General features: G+C 40.7%; 1 protein-coding gene across 7 annotated transcripts in view; it reads left to right on the top strand.

Moving 5' to 3' along the window:
* The window catches only part of LOC120416206 (polypyrimidine tract-binding protein 2), a 325,004-nt gene that overhangs the window by 157,252 nt on the left and 150,105 nt on the right, over positions 1 to 17,647 (top strand). For 3 of the 7 annotated variants that reach the window (XR_008211763.1, XM_052706202.1, XM_039577967.2), the window contains 5 exons: positions 8,225 to 8,496; positions 8,564 to 8,827; positions 9,083 to 9,368; positions 9,449 to 9,678; positions 13,911 to 13,944. Coding sequence is in view for 6 of the 7 variants with exons in the window: in XM_052706202.1 (XP_052562162.1) it covers positions 8,225 to 8,496; positions 8,564 to 8,827; positions 9,083 to 9,368; positions 9,449 to 9,678; positions 13,911 to 13,944 (1,086 nt within the window). In the remaining variant the exon portion in view is untranslated. The remainder of the gene's footprint in view (positions 1 to 8,224; positions 8,497 to 8,563; positions 8,828 to 9,082; positions 9,369 to 9,448; positions 9,679 to 13,910; positions 13,945 to 17,647) is intronic. The other 4 variants (XM_039577900.2, XM_039577908.2, XM_039577917.2 and 1 more) reach the window with 4 other exon arrangements.

The raw sequence follows: 17,647 nt of genomic DNA on the forward strand, positions 1-17,647 counted from the left end.
CTTTCCGGATTTCTTATTTGGATTCCATTATGGAGCGGACAAGGGTTGGTGGTTGCCAACGGAAGTCAACAGGTTTTTCCCCAGAGGGGGGACAGAGTGTCCAGAAAATGTAACAACAACAACAAGTGGACGAGATTTAATCTCCAAATTCATAAATATTAAGCACGCCCTCTTAATAGAACATAAATCTGAATTCGCTCTCACTTCTCGGTAAACCGGGTTACGGACGGAGTCAACCCTTCGTTATCCTTTTTTTTCGCTTCTCAAGGATAGACCAACACAAAAAAAAACGAAATCTTCCAGTGATTATTATAAATCTAATTTAGGACACCGTGCCGTGTCCTGTCGTCGGGGTCGATCCTTAACTCAACCCCCGTGCCCCTTAACCACCGTGAATTCGCTATAATATTTATTTACTTTCTTGTAACAAAAAATAAAAGAGGGGGACTTCTCCGAAAAGGTGACCAACCCCTCGCCAACCGTCTTCCAAACTCGGTGAACCGTGAGTGACCACAAAGTTTTTCTTTCTGTCGTCGGTCGACCCTTTCAGCGCGCTGAGATTTTCCTCTCTTTTCGAGTGTGCGTTGGCGGCGGCGAGCTTTGATTTATGGTCATGTTTTTCTTTGTGTGGCTGAATTTTCGCCAGGACGCGGTGAAAAACAATGTTTACTTTTCAGGGGTGTGTTTTCCAAAAAACATGGTCGGGCTCTCTAGAATGGGGTGGCTTGGCAACGGTGCGGTGGGATTTATGAAGAGGACATTTTTCGGATTTTGGAGGAAGGGGAGAAGTGGCTTTTCTTTTGGATGAACTTTGCTAAACATGTCGCAGAGTCATTAGTCATTTTTTTGGGTCTATCGCAAGAAAATTTGAAAAGTTTTCACCTTTATAACACCAATTTCTATTTAAACTTGACTAGACACTGACATTTTCCAGATTCTGGAATGACCTTGAAATTAATCTTAATGTTTATTTTTTAGTTCAGCTTTTCAGCACCTGTTTCAGTGCTGAAAAGTATAACTTTTCAGCCCTTGTATCAAAAAGTATTACATTTCGATTCTGATTTCTGATTCTGATTCTGAAGTAGGCCTTTTCGTCGTTCGAGAAAGACAGGAAAAGTCGAAAATTAAGAAGTTTCGCGACGGAATTGCAAATAAAATGTGTTCGTGATTCAATCATCTGATGTGAAATATTCTGAGGACAATTCAAAAAGAAAAACAAGAGATATATTTTTTGTTTAAAAATAAAATAAAATACTAAATCAGTTTCTCATTAATATTTTCACTTAATAAAATCATGACTAAAATAAACTTACAATTTCTACAGAAACGTTACGTTTTAGATAACCTTAAAACCTTCAGCGTTGAATCCATTATTCCTTCACTAGGATAACCTCTCATTCACCAGTGTCCATTAAATCCACCTGTCAGCAATGAAAATTCAAGCTCTTTTCAAGTTTTTCACCACTGCTGCTGCAACTGGGGTTTAAAACAGCTTTCAATTAACCAAATCTGACGCCGTCAACAAATTAATGATAATAATCAATTATCGCACCACCCGCTGACTGCTACTACCCGAGAATCATCCCGTCCCCAAACCACTTTCGGGGTCCATCCTAGGTGCGGGGAAGGCTGTTAATTAAAATTTACTCCCGAATCGAACCACGCTTTATAATAATCCAGCGGATCAGCCCACCAGATGGCGTTCGGGCTCAGGCTTCATTTGTTCGCGATTAAAAGCAAACTCTCTGTTTTAAAATGTTAGGAATTTTCGCTTCCACTCGTCCCCAAAAATTCCAACCTCCTCCTCTTCCTCTCGAACGGATAATGATGATAAATTTTAATAAATTATATTAATTAAACCATAATAAATTGCTTCGACAGAGAATATCGCTTCGAAACCCATTTTCGACGAACGCGCTTCGCTTCATCTAGTCCTGCTGCCATCTGGTGGTTCAAATCTGGTGGAAAATCACGACGGTTGCATACTTTTGGGGGGTGCAAAACAGGAAACTTCTCAAGGAAACCGCAGAATCCTGGCGCGACGCGCCTTAAAGTAGACTTAAAAACACATTAAAATAATGAAAATGGAAAACTCTCCAGCCGAAGACGTCCTCGTTGAGGGCAACAAGTGAGAGTGGAAATGCTTGTTTTGCCTCCCCCGGAAAATTTTCCAACTTGTGGCTTCTCTCGTTGACGGAATGAATGAAGGTGGAAGAAGAGGAAAAAATATCTCGTGGAAAAGTTTCAAGCGCCATCAGGACACCAAACAAGGAATAAGTTAATGTTTATTATAAATCATTCAATGATTGGACTGAACGAGAGAAGAGAGTACGTAACAAATCTGAGGTAAAAAAAAGAATCGAACCAAACTGATGCTTTCGTGTGATCTCACAGAACGAGAGTGAGCAGCAATAAAAAACGAGGAAGGAAGCTGAAAAGTTTCGCGCGAGCGTTTCGTTTTTCTAGTTTCCATGGCTAGACGACCTGGTTGGGGAGGGGGAGGGGACGAACCGGGAAGGACATTTATCTTCATTTGGCTGACGTCCATTCAGTCGGAGTTGATGTCGGGTAAAATGTTGGGAGTTACTTACATTTACAGATGAATGTACGCTGCACAAAGTTACGATTGATGAAATATATTTTCCATCAACATTAAAAATCAAAATGAAATAAAGCATGATTTTAAACAGTTACACGACATTAAAAGCTAAACAAACTGGGGATTTTCTGGTTTTATACCAGTTATACCAGTTTTTGTTAGCCGTTGGAAAAAGTTTCCTTTCACGAGTTGAGCCTTTATGCAACAGTCTGTGTAATGACCAACTATACTAGAACTAAAAAAAAATACTGGAAATATAAATCTAATTGAGGTTTTGCAGCGCGACTGCGTTTCAAATGTAGGTGGCGCCAAATTGAGGTTACTTGCCTAAAGTCGTATGCCTTTCTGTCGATTAAAGAACAAAATCGCTTATTTCTCATGATTCCCTGCATCAATCTTCATGAAACTGGTTGCAAAAGACGAGAAAAATTTTTTGCTTTAAAATAATGAACATCAACTTTTGGGCGCGCAAAAATTGGTGACCTTTTTCTTTAAAAAACATGTTTTGGAACACGAAAAAATGAGTTTCCCCGTATATATCAATGAAATAAACAGTTATATAGTTGATAACAGATGTGTTAACGTATATTCAACAATTTGTATTGATTTTTGACAGACTTTCTTGCCAAATAGTCCAAATTACTATCTTTTTCTAAATCTACAGTTTTCTCATAGAAAAGTCAAACAAATATTGGAAAGTTATACACCAAATTATTGGAAATAATTTTTCTCATCCGAATCCGGCATAAGTTTTATAAAAATGTTGATTAGGAAGGAAAAAACACATTTTTTCTAAAAATCATAGGTTTACGCTATTTGTTCATAGGTGGCGACACGCGTCTTTTAGCTTTGCTGCAAATTCTCTATTGAGGTTTTGCAGCGCGACTGTGTTTCAAATGTAGGTGGCGCCAAAATGAGGTTACTTGCCTAAAATCGTATTGAGGTTTTGCAGCGTGACTGTGTTTCAAATGTAGGTTACTTGCCAAAAATCGTATTCCTTTCTGCTGGATTGAAGAACAAAATCGCTTATTTCTCATGATTCCCTGCATCAATCTTAATGAAACTGGTTGCAAAAGACGAGAAAAATTTTTTGCTTTAGAATAATGAACATCAATTTTTGGGCGCGCAAAAATTTGTGACCTTTTTCTTTAAAAAACATGTTTTGGAACACGAAAAAATGAGTTTCCCCGTATATACCAATGAAATAAACAGTTATATAGTTGATAACAGATGTGTTAACGTATATTCAACAATTTGTATTGATTTTTGACAGACTTTCTTGCCAAATAGTCCAAATTACTATCTTTTTCTAAATCTACAGTTTTCTCATAGAAAAATCAAACAAATATTGGAAAGTTATACACCAAATTTTTGGAAATAATTTTTCTCATCCGAATCCGGCATAAGTTTTATAAAAATGTTGGTTAGGAAGGAAAAAACACATTTTTTCTAAAAATCATAGGTTTACGCTATTTGTTCATAGGTGGCGACACGCGTCATTTAGTTTTGCTGCAAATTCTCTATTCCTTTCTGCTGGATTGAAGAACAAAATCGCTTATTTCTCATGATTCCCTTCATCAATCTTAATGAAACTCGTTGCAAAAGACGAGAAAATTTGTTTGCTTTAAAAAAATTAACATCAATTTTTGGGCGCGCAAAAATTTGTGACCTTTTTCTTTGAAAACTTGATTTGGGACACGAAAAATTAGTTTCCCCGTTAATATCAATGAAATAAATAGTTATATAGTTGATAACAGATGTGTTAACGTATATTCAACAATTTTTATTGATTTTTGACAGACTTTCTTGCCAAATAGTCCAAATTACTATCTTTTTCTAAATATACAGTTTTCTCATAAAAAAAAATCAAACAAATATTGGAAAGTTGTACACCAAATTGTTGGAAATAATTTTTCTCATCTGAATCCGGCATAAGTTTTGTAAAAATGTTGTTTATGAAGGAAAAAACACATTTTTTTAAAAAAATCATAGGTTTGCGCTATTTGTTCATAGGTGGCGACATGTGTCTTTCAGCTTTGCTGCAAATTCTCTAAAATCGTATAGAGGATTTGCAGCAAAGCTAAAAGACACATGTCGCCACCTATGAACAAATAGCTTAAACCTATGTTTTTTTGAAAAAAATGTGTTTTTTCCTCCATAATCAACATTTTTACAAAACTTATGCCGGATTCGGACGAGAAAAATTATTTCCAACAATTTGGTGTACAACTTTCCAAAATTTGTTTGATTTTTCTATGAGAAAACTGTAAATTCAGAAAAAGATAGTAATTTGGATTATTAGGCAAGAAAGTCTGTCAAAAATCAATAAAGATTGTTGAATATACGTAATCAACTATTTAAACTGAATATTTCATTGATATATACGAGGAAACTAATTTTTTCTTGTTCCAAAACATGTTTTTTAAAGAAAAAGGTCACAAATTTTTGCGCGCCCAAAAATTGATGTTTATTATTTTAAAGCAAAAATTTTTTCTCGTCTTTTGCAACCAGTTTCATTATGATTGATGCAGGAAATCATGAGAAATAAGCGATTTTGTTCTTCAATCCAGCAGAAAGGAATGCGATTTTTGGCAAGTAACCTCATTTTGGCGCCACCTACATTTGAAACACAGTCGCGCTGCAAAACCTCAATAGAGAATTTGCAGCAAAGCTAAAAGACACATGTCGCCACCTATGAACAAATAGCGTAAACCTATGATTTTTTGAAAAAATGTGATTTTTCCTTCACAATCAAAATTTTTATAAAACTTATGCCGGATTCGAATGAGAAAAATTATTTCCAACAATTTGGTGTACAACTTTCCAATATTTGTTTGATTTTTCTATGAGAAAACTGTAAATTTAGAAAAAGATAGTAATTAGACTATTTGGCAAGAAAGTCTGTCAAAAATCAATAAAAATTGTTGAATATACGTTAACACATCTGTTATCAACTATATAACTGTTAATTTCATTTATATAAACGGGGAAACTCATTTTTTCGTGTTCCAAAACATGTTTTTTTAAAGAAAAAGGTCACAAATTTTTGCGCGCCCAAAAAATGATGTTCATTATTTTAAAGCAAAACATTTTTCTCGTCTTTTGCAACCAGTTTCATTAAAATTGATGCAGGGAATCATGAGAAATAAGCGATTTTGTTCTTCAATCCAGCAGAAAGAAATGCGATTTTTGGCAAGTAACCTCATTTTGGCGCCACCTACATTTGAAACACAGTCGCGCTGCAAAACCTCAATTCCTTTCTACTGGATTGAAGAACAAAATCGCTTATTTCTCATGATTCCCTGCATCAATCTTAATGAAACTAGTTGCAAAAGACGAGATTTTTTTGCTTTAAAATAATGAACATTAATTTTTGGGCGCGCAAAAGTTTTTTGAACTTTTTCTTCAAAAAACATGTTTTGGAACACGAAAAAATGAGTTTCCCCGTATATTTCAAAGAAATAAACAGTTATATAGTTGACAACAGATGTGTTAACGTATATTCAACCATTTTCATTGAATTTGACAGACTTTCTTGCCAAATAGTCCAAATTAATATCTTTTTCTAAATTTCCAGTTTTCTCACAGAAAAATCAAACAAATATTGGAAAGTTATACACCAAATTGTTGGAAATAATTTTTCTCATCCGAATCCGGCATAAGTTTTATAAAAATGTTAATTATGAAGGAAAAAACACATTTTTTCAAAAAATCATAGGTTTACGCTATTTGTTCATAGGTGGCGACATGTGTCTTTTAGCTTTGCTGCAAATCCTCTATTGGCATTACTTATATTTTCATGAAAATTGGTTGATAAAAACTGAATAACTTGACTTGTTAGACCTTTGCACATGTATCTGTATCCATTATAAGTGTTATCAAAACATTGACGAGAAATTGATTTTTCAGTTTTCACAAGTTTTTTCAAGAAAAAGTATTCAAAGGTTTTGAATTTCGAAATGTACTTTTGTCCAAATTGAAGGAAATGCTTTTTCTCAACTTTTGCAACTAAATTTGTTAACTTTTGTGAACGTAATCATTGATCATTGATTTAGTGCTTTGAAGCATCAAAATTACACGCACGACCAAGCATCGATCATCGTTTACACCCCCTACATTTGAAGCGCTTTGATTGATAACATTACTTTTCCAATATAATCCTGTTGTTGCCTGGAAGGTATACAATTCACTTTGTTAAGTGAGTACTCTTTCGACACCTTCATCAAAATCGAAGTTCTGTAATTGCCGATATTAGTGGCTATCATTACGCAAACACAAACGGCCCGATGAGAGAATCCAACGCACCGCAAAAAGGACAAAGAAATGTCCATCCTCTCGGGGGTAAATGGAACCTACCATTATCAATCGAACTCCTAATAACAGAGTGGCGCGTAATAGATTTAATGATGATTGCCGCCTGCATCAGGTGTCGCAACTACCCGTTTGTCCGTTTTGCCGGAGGCGTTTGGAAACGGAAATTGATTTGACCTGTACACGTGTGAGGAGGCGTCGTGATTCAACTTTGTCAAAGTGTACGACAATGGCGCATTTCGAAATCGATGTTATTTTATCGAAGAGCTGCTATTAATTCGATGTTGAGGCGATCTAGATACGAGCTGGACATTGGGGGTAATTTAAACGACATTATACCAGTTTATACCACTTTGTCAAAACTGGTATAAAATGCAGAGTTTGATTCCCTAATGGCTCTGCATTCAATTGAATTAATTGCCACATTCGAGTTCCATTTTCCGAAAATTCAGGACTCCAGGAGCATTTAAACATCAAAGAGTCCTTCAATTCTCGATTATCCTTTCATAACTTCAATCCAATCGAACTCGACAACTTGAATTTTTAATGCTGCAACAAACTTTCGCGCTGTGCGCGGGAGCGCAAACCGACCAATTAAAACAATTAAGTACAATCAAAAATTGATCATTTATAATTTCTCCTCCGTCGACTCTTTTTACGATCAGTCATGAAATTAAATGTGTTGCGCGCGCCCGTTTCAAGCGTACACATTTATAATTTGTTGCGAAAACAAAAATAAAATAATTCCTCTCGGACTGCCCGGTCCCTGCCAGGACGGTGTCGTCCACGCCGGAAAGGGATGCTATGTGGGGCGGAAACCCGATACTGCATTTTTTTAATTTTAAATAAAAGATTGTGTTCATTGAAAATCGGACGTAGGGAAAAAAAAACTTAGACTCAAATCAAATAAGCACCAGCACTTTAGAATCTATGCTGAGTGAATAATCAATCTAGTTTTACAAGTTTTAACCAAACAGGTATAAATTGCAATATTTATTAACTCAAATCAGCACGATTAATAACTTTTGGTACGATTTTAACTCCACCAAACCTTGTTTCAATCGCATAGTGCTGCTGCGCGAGAATAATCGCTCGAAAGCGGTCCGATTTTTGCCCTCCATTCATTATGCCGTTTGATTCTCGCCATCGCCCCCGGACTCCATCATTGGATTACCGGAGCACGTGCATTTCCCACTCGAGTTGGCATTTACTTGGCTAAATTTGTAACGCAGCAGCCAGCAGTGGGATGAAAATGAAACCGATTGAATAATTCACGCATTTTAATCAATTTCCCGTGCCTCTCTCCACTTGTAGCAAAGCCGTCCCGCGTGGTCCACATCCGGAACATCCCGAACGAGTCCAGCGAGGTTGACGTGATGCACCTCGGGGTGCCGTTCGGACGGGTCACCAACGTGCTGGTGCTCAAGGGCAAGAACCAGGCCTTCCTGGAGATGGCCGACGAGAGCGCCGCGACCAGCATGGTCACCATGTTCACCGCCACGCCCCCGATCGTCCGCGGCCGGACCGTGTACGTGCAGTTCAGCAACCACCGAGAGCTCAAGACCGACCAGAACCACACGGCGACGGTAAGTGCCCGGCCTTTCCCTCTTCCGCTTGCAGCCCTTTTTTCGCTAACGCACAGTTTCTCTAAAGAATGTCACCCTACAAACCCAGGATCTGACCCAGTCGCCGACAGGTTCGCCACTGCCGCTGGCGCTGGACCACGCCAACACCAACTCCACCACGGCCGGAACAGGAGCGAACGTTGGTGGTAACGCCGGCGGACCCAACACCGTGCTGCGGGTCATCGTCGAGTCGCTGCTGTACCCGGTGTCGTTGGACATTCTGTACCAGATATTCCAGCGGTTCGGCAAGGTGCTCAAGATTGTCACCTTCACCAAGAACAACTCGTTCCAGGTAGGTGCAAAGACTGAAAATTACTTGTTTTGGTTGGGTATGAATCCTGACACCGCACTGATTACGCTGGGGTTTTTTTCGGGAGAGTATAACAGTTTCGCAAAACTGTTATACACCGAGAAAAAATCACCAATTCCTGTTTTGTGACCTTCCTGAGTTATCTGGAACTTTTCCAGGCAATTTTATTGAGTTTAACAGTTTTAGGGAACTGTTATACACATCGAAAAATGTGTCCTGATAATGTTTACGTTCCAGGCCCTCATCCAGTACCCAGACGCGACGACAGCCCAGCACGCCAAGCAGACGCTGGACGGTCAGAACATCTACAACGGGTGCTGCACGCTGCGCATCGACAACAGCAAGCTGACCTCGCTGAACGTCAAGTACAACAATGACAAATCGCGGGACTACACGAACCCCACGCTGCCGTCGGGCGAACCGGGCAGCGACGTGATCGCGAGCGCCGGCGGACTGGTGTCCGCGGGAGATCTCCTGCTGCTGGCGGCCGGCCAGCGGCCCCAGCTGACACGGGATCGACTAGGTGAGTTTTGCTGTTCCCAGCTAGCCGTACTCGATGTTGTACCTCTGTTGTCGATGGCCGGGGCAATTACCGTGTAATAGTCAAATTAGACAAATCTCCATATTTTCTAGTGAATGGCTTAGCGACCCCCGGTGTGATCCCACCCTTCGGTCTAGGTCTCGGAAATCCAGCGCTGGCGAGTGCGTACGGCGGTGCCCTGCCGAACCTGGGAGCCTTTGCGCTCGCCTCCAACGGTGGCCTCGGAACGCCAAACCCTGCCGTCCTGCGCGGCCTCTCCAACGTGCTGCTCGTCTCCAATCTCAACGAGGAGGTAACTATACACTGTTCCTACCACACGCATTGATCACTCTCTCTATCTCTTGCTCTTTCTAAAACTTTTGCCAACTACTGCTATCTAACTATCCCTTTTGAGTCTCTCTCTTTCTCTCTTTCCTACAGATAACTCTCACTGTCTACTATTGATCTCGTTACACGACAGTTTCAGTTTGTTAACATGCATCGAGATTTGTTTTTGTTTTCGTTTACTTTCAGTTGTTTTAAGCGATTTATTCCTCCTGTTCCTGTACCGAGCATCCTCGAAGTTCTACCCACCTCCATCCCTAGTTTGCTTTTCTAACATGCTCTGCTCTGTTGCTCTCTGATTAATCCATTTGTTTTTACTCTCCCTCTGATCAAATTCGTTGACCACTCGAGTTCGTCGTTTTGTTCCAGGTTGTTTTCGTTCTGTGTATGTTCTATCTCTACCGCTCTGACGTCAAACTGAACCATCTCTTTTCGTGTTACATGTCCCCAAAACTCTGTCTCAACTTGTGCCTGCTCGCTCTGTGCCTTCTATTGCTTTGAACTCTGCTGCAATATTCGATGACATCTTCTTTGAGACCGCCAGCGTGACCCGTCCAACTCCGATTCTGCTTTTACTTTCGTTTAGACTCGACCTTCCCCAGATTGAACCCACTTTATCTCGCTGGACCACAGCAATACACTCTACTTTTATGACCACTCAACGGGGCCTCCCTCCAATATTTTTTTCCTTGAATAACCAGAGAAACTTTTTCCTTTCGCGCGTACATTTAATTTTCCTCCCTCCCCCAAAGACACTGGGAAAAATGAAATTGCGAAAAATACTTTGTGCATAATAATAATCAAAATGATTGCGTTTCGCATTCTGGAACTAACCGCCCACCCACAACGTCTTACATTTCTCAATTTCTTTTTATTATTTCGTAATATTTTCTTGCGCCCTGCGCGCCGTGGCCCTTCTTCAAAAGTTTTGCAATTCTCCAACCCCCACCTAGTCCGGCTGCTTGGGAAAAAACTTTTCCAAATCCGCCCCTCTCCACCAACACCAATTCTGTCCGACCCGCCACGGGAAATCGTTTATGTAAATCGTGGACTCCACACTCGAAGTACAGCGCACACAAAAAAAAAAGTAGTCGCAAAAATAAGTGAAAGATAATTTATACCGCAATAACCCAGGGTTCTGGGGGTGTGCGGAACATGCGGATGCGGTCGGTTGGCTATCGCTGGCCAAGATGTGGTCGGGAAGATAAACTTACTCCGTGCGAAGGATGAGCGTTTTCTTTGGGATTGAAAAAAAAAGTTGCAGGGCGGGCGATAATTTTTAAGCTGTTTGAAGGGTTTTTCTCGAGTTAATGTTGAGGAAAATGAGAGTTGGATGGATTTTGAGCATGTCTGTGGTCGATCATTTGTTTTGATGTGATTAAACAAGTTCATGCTAGTGTCGGGAGCTGTTTTTGTGCTTTTATACCACTTTATACCAGATTTTTAAAACTGGTATAAAACGTTGAATTTTACTGGATGTGGCTTAAATTAAAGAAAAACGAAGCTTTTTCCACCTAAACTCAATTTTCCATCGCTCAACCCCTCGTTAGAACACAATCAAAAGACAAGACAGCTGGCAATCTGTTGCACGCTCGCCCAACCAGAACTAAACTTTGTCCTTTTAGCCTCTTCTCTGCGGTAGCCGAAGGGGGCTGTGATGTGCTTAAAATTCACACACTTGTCGAGTGATTTATCCCGCCATTTTTCGGTCGACAATCAACCGACCTCCTTCTGCGACAACAATCCGGTCGGAAGTTCCGGGGTGGAGGCGGGAAAGTTTTTCCATTCAGGGCTCCATTCTTTCTCGGGAAGAAGCGCTTTCTTTTCTTCGGGAAGAGCCTGGCGGCAGCTTCTCCAACGTCGCCTGCCGTGCATTCCGTCTCCGATAGTTATAAGGAGAAAAGTGAGAAAATTGCAACAACTCGTTATTTGCTCTTCGTTATCGAAGCGTTCCCGACTTTGGGCGTCACTTGTTGCCGCGGCAAGGCAGGCAGGAAGCGTACGAGGACGACGGAGGATAAACTTGTTTGTAAAGTGATTTAAATTCGGTTTCGGGCGATGTTTGTTCCTGGCGGTGCCGCTCGAGTCCTTTATCCTGAGCGATGGCACCAGACAAAGTGTTGGTTCTGGCGAGTAAAATGGCGTGAAATTGATTGGATTGATTTCTGGCGGACGTGACACTCTTGACGAAGAACGAGCATCAAAGCTACTGGAAATTTGTACCTATTTTCGGTATTTTGGAACTGTTTGTAGATAAAAGAATTTGACTGATAACGCTCTTTCTGGAAGAAAAACAGGGCTCAGAGACGAACTCCCGGAGAAAGACTTGAAGAAAAGTAATTTAAATTACATCAAAGGCACTCCGGCGGCGCTGGAGACTATCTAGATCGTGCTGCCATGTTTTCCATCCTGACAGAGGGAGAGAGATATTCTCAATCTTCGTCCTGCCCGACCTGCACTTTGTTTATCATTCTCATTACGAGTGAGCGAGCGTTTTTTTTTCTTCTATTTTGCCTCACCCTACCGAGAAGGGAACCTACGGAATGGCGAAGGACGACCGCTGCCGGCTATTCACCGTTGTGGAATGATAATTTTCATTATCCAAATTAAATTGCAGTAACACAATGAACGAAGCTATTACAAGCTTTGCGATGGACTGGCACGTACTTTCGTGCGCCATTTGTGGCCAGAAATCGCTCGTTTGAGGTGAAAATTGAAAAACAGTGGCCGGGTGGTTTTTCTGGAACTGTATAACAGTTTGGTGCGAACTGTTATACTGTCTAAAATAATATTGTGCTTCTACTTCTAAAGTTTAAAATCAGCCGATCAGCATCAGCATTCTAGGGCTGTTTCGAGTGCGTATAACAGTTTCATCCAAACTGTTATACAGTGTCTAAAGTGGTAGATTTTCACACCAATTTACCGCATTTGTTAAAAAAAGCTCAATCCTTCATCTGCCACCACGAATGGCCCAATTCCGCGTTATCTCACTATCACCACTCGCGTTCAAATGTCGCGATTTTCATCCACATCGCGTCCCATTACCAAGGTCGTTCGTCGGTGGATGATAATGGCGCGCGCCGTCAAAAATCTGCTTACAGTCACGCTCTCACAATTGCTCAAATTGTTCAAATCCTTTCCCCCCAGCATCTCCGCCACCTTACGCCACCGGAAAATTCATCGTCATTTCTAGGACGACGACGACACTGGCGAGGATGACGCGATGTTGCCTCGGGCAGCCAAAAGCAAAACTCATTCGCTTCATCTCATTATCATTTATTTTTATTATTTTTGAAACCCTTTCATCCCAAGTGCCCGGCTCCGACTTTGTGCAGAAGCGGTCCCAGCGCGGAGTTTATTTTCTCTCACTTAAAAATTCATTAAATTTATACGAGTGTACTTTTCCTTTCGTGCTTTTTTCGTACCCCTTTGCAATTTATCCCTTTTTAGTGATATAAAATCTATTACCCCCCCGTCTTCCGCGCCCCCTTACTCACTATTGTTATGATTACTGCAAATTTTCCTTGGTCGGTTGGTTCTCGCTGGAAATTCTACCTCCTCCTTCCCTTTCGTTTTGGTGCGCCATAATCCAGTTTTATCGCGGGAAAGAAAAGAAACGATAGAAGGGGTTGACCACCACGCTGGGAAACCACTTCATCATGGCCATTTCTTGGCTGGCGCGCGAGAAGCAAGATGGGTCCGCCCGGAAAACCTAATTAAAATCGGTCATTTGTCTTGTTTGCGTTCGTCGGCGGGCGCGGGAGCAACTGCAGGCGAGGTTGTAGTTTATTAGGCCAGTTTATACCAGTTGGATGGAGTTGGCTTTTATTTTTTTTTATCGATGAAGGTTGAGCGGTACAAGGCAAACTGTTATACTGTCTATCTTTCGCCGAAATCAGCATGTTCTTCAACGTATCCGATGGTCGCGATCTTCCCAAGTTTTGAAGACCAAACTGTGCTTGTTAACTCTACAATCTTTCCTCCATGAAGCCTGTTTTTTGCTATCTTGTAGTGTCTGATAACCCTTTTTTATTTTTTTTTCTCTATCTATCTTTCCTAAACTATTCCATTGAAAGTTAAAGCCCTTCAATTAGGGAAATAATCCCCCTTCGAAACCAGTCAAAAAAAAATCACACGCGAAAAAACCGAGTTTTTCTCATCTGCTAACTGATTTTTCTCTATTTTTCTTCTCTTCTGTAGATGGTCACGCCTGATGCTCTATTTACCCTCTTTGGTATGTCCGCACACACATATGTTATTATGATTTTCCGGTTGTGTTTTTTTAACTCTTATTTTAACTGTGTCTGGATAGCGTTTTTTTAGTTTTCAATTTGTTTCTACAAACTCTACACTTTTTCGAACGATTTCCACACTGTTGTTTGATTTTTTAGTTTTCCATTAAAATTTTCCGATTTTCCACAAACCTTCCCCACCTTCTTTCGTTGTGTGCGTGTGTGCTACCACGAAAGACCGCAAAACCGAAACGGGTGCAGTTTGTGTACTTTGTTGTATTCTCAAAACTTTACAAATTTCATTTTCATACGCGTGTGTGTGTGTGTTTGTGAGTGTTTTGATTTCATTTTCACCTCAAGAAATTTTTCCGATTTTCCGAGCGACCACCTCAAAATCAGCCATTTGCTGAGCGCTTTACTTTTTCCGATTTCGGTTTTGTTTTACGTTTTCATCTCTAAAAAATCAAATAACGTGCATTTGTTTGATCTTTTTATCGTTTGTGTTTTAATTTTCTACCAACAAATATATTTATCCAACTCTTTAACTGTTAAGATCTTCCGTTTCCGAACCAAACAAGCTTCAACCTCAAGAAAACCGTTCTGACTATCCACTTTTACGTATAAATACACAAACACACATCTTCCGCCATGGCATACACATAAGGAGTCCGAAACGTGAACTTTTACAACCACCAACACCTGTATGTGTGTAAGGGGGCGAGCTGACAGCTGTCAGCTCGGAAAAGCCCCCCGCGTAACGCCGAAACCTCCCTCGAGATCAACCCAAAGATGGTCACATTCTTTATTTGTTTTTTAAATTGTGTGCGACTTGACACGCGCCGAAAAAAATATAAACGCGTGGCCCGTCAGTCAGATGTCAAATTTTCCGCGGTAGGCCAAAGTTTGGTGGCCGTTCCCCCCCAAGGACGGAAACTTTCTTCAGTCCCATTTGAATGACGAATCGTCCACCGCCGAAACCACGATGACAGGGGCGGGACTGATGGGCAGCGTCATTCCCCAAGGGCCAAAGTGTTGTTTTCTTGCGGTGACTTTTGATTGAACAAGATGAGAGAAAGAAAAACAGTTTGCTCCTCGTGTGGTTTGTTGACAGATTTTGGAGCATTTGGTACGGCATGTCCACGCATCCTTCCTCCCCCGTAGGTTCTGTGGAATGTGACCCGTTCACAGAATCCTCTCTGCGGTAAACACAACGCCGTAGGGCAGGCCGTTTTAATTTTTGCAATACATTTTCGGGTGTCCTCGGATGTACTGCAATTATTTATAATGACAAAAAAGTGCTTGGGGCGTAATCTAATCACAAGACTTTCCAGCATGCTTTTATTGGACTGGCTGCGTTTGTGTTAGACTAGATTAGATTAGTGAGGTTTGTTGACAGATTTTGACAGAATACTTACCGGATAGTTTGTTGAGCAGGAACGACACTTGAATTCACTTCACTTCAAAATATATATTTTACCTTATTAATTGTCTGTAATTGCAGTGTTATCCAAAAAAGATTTTTTTTAGGTTTGATATTACATAAAGCTTTTTGCTTAGATTAAACTTGTTTTACAATCAACGTTTTGTTGTTACGTCTGTAATTGGAGTGCATCTGATGACTGTGTTTACGTAGCATACTTTAAGGCCTTTCCATGGTTTGACTTGCTTTAGACATAGTTTACAAACTCTTTTTTGTCATAGTAGATATTTAAAAAACATCATTTAAAGTTTGACGGACCACTTAACAGTTAAAGCATCAGTTCTCAGAATTCCACACTGCACTTTCAACTAATTTCAAATTCTTGGAAAGCTCCCTAAACCTTTACGTCCGTAATCGAAGTGCAGCTCTCGTAGAAACTTTTTCTCTGTTGTTGCCTACCTTCAGGCTATTCCTAGCAAAAAAGTGCAACCAAGCTGCCCAGAGAAAGGCGTGACATTTCGCGTCCCGTACAAATCCATCAAATCCATTACCGGGGAACGCACCGTTTTTCAAAAAGCTCTCAATATCTTATTCAACGAACTTCCAGATCTTAATCGCCTTTGGCGCAAGAGCTTTTCCTCCCCCCCCGAAGTTGGTCGATTTGGCTGAGAGGTGTGAGACGGGGTGTAATCCTAATAGAAAATCTTTTCCCCAGAACCGTTTGCCTGGTGGGCCTCTTTTATCATCACGATCAACATTTTTGCCGCAGAAATGTTCCAGATGGGGCTCAGCCACACTTACTTCGGGGAAAGAATTATGTTTTCCAGCTCGGGACGGCTTCCCGCCCACAATTTTGCCCAGGTGCTTCTCAAGAGGAAGTAGTGTAAAGGTGTAAGTGCAATTTTTCCTTACATGAACGTATGAAAGACGAACCCATATTGGGTGCACTTCTCGGAAACGTCTTTGGCCTAGAGGGTTGAATGCGAGAAAGGAAGGTAGATTGAAAATTAAATTTCGAAAAAAGTGTTTACTTTTTATAGCCTCTGGTTGTTGGAGTGTTCCACAGGTTAAATGCAACTGGTTACTTTCATCTCTGTTGGTTGTGCGATTTAAGAGCTTGCTCTTGAAAATTCTCTTTGACTATTTTTAACTAGTTTAAATAAATACTCAAATTTCAATCTTTCCCAAAGCTAATCGATTTTTCCGTTACAAATCTGCCCTCCCTAATCTGCACCCGTTATGGGAAAAGCTCAACACTGTTGCACATTTGCATTTTAATAACTCCGACAAAAAAAAAACGCTGCATCTGCCATGAATCTAATCGCGAAAATTCCATCACAATCAACCGACTTGGGAGAGGGGGGCAAAAATCACGCAACCACGAACCCGCGAAAGTCAGGACACATCCTGGTGGCGGCGGTCTCGTATAAGGCAACAAAAATTAAACCAATAAATTCCACAATCTAGATCGAAACAATTTATATGAATTTTCACCACGCCTTCGTGGATGGTTTGAGGTCCTAGCTTGATTCACCTGACATTGTTGCATTTCTTAGGAGAAAAAAATGAATTTGTATTGTTGTAACTGACAGCACTTTTCTAACAATTTCATGCAACTTGAATGGATGTTGTATGCAAGTTGCATCATATATTTTTTTAATTTAATTCAAATGAAGCATAAACAAAATAGTTTTGTTAAAAACTCGCCACAGACATCAAAAATAAAAATATTAATCGAATTTATTGACGTTAGGAGGATTAGCCAAGCCATTTTTTTTTCTCCAATTGTGGTGTGTGCCCCCACGTGGAGAGCCACACGAACGAAAACTTTTCACCCTGCCGACGACGAAAAAGTCGAACCATATGCCAACCCGGACGGCTGCTGCTGCCAGACTTCATCATCGACCTGCGCGCCTGAATGCAGGCAGCCGCAGTAACAACGGAGCAGCAGCAAAACCCGTTGGACTGTGGAGCAGCGGTTTCAGGTTGACTGCTTGTGAAGAGATTATGGAAATTGTAAGGAAATGGGAACGAATATGGGCAACCACGTGTGTGTGTGTGTGTGCTATCTCGTGTTTCACAAAAGCTCTGAAAGGGGTGAGAGTCGAGGACTAACTGGGAGCGACCTCCGCTCACGCCACGATGAATGCAGGCGAGGGGATTTAAGTAAGTGAAACGAACTCACCGGGAGACTCGTTTTTTCGACAATTTTTCGATTGAGAAGAAACTCACCAAGATCGAATGGTACAAATTTAAATATTATACAGTGCGGATCCTTTTCTAAA

The sequence above is a fragment of the Culex pipiens genome, chromosome 1 (assembly GCF_016801865.2).
Source record: "Culex pipiens pallens isolate TS chromosome 1, TS_CPP_V2, whole genome shotgun sequence".
In the NCBI taxonomy this organism is placed as follows: Eukaryota; Metazoa; Arthropoda; class Insecta; order Diptera; family Culicidae; genus Culex; species Culex pipiens.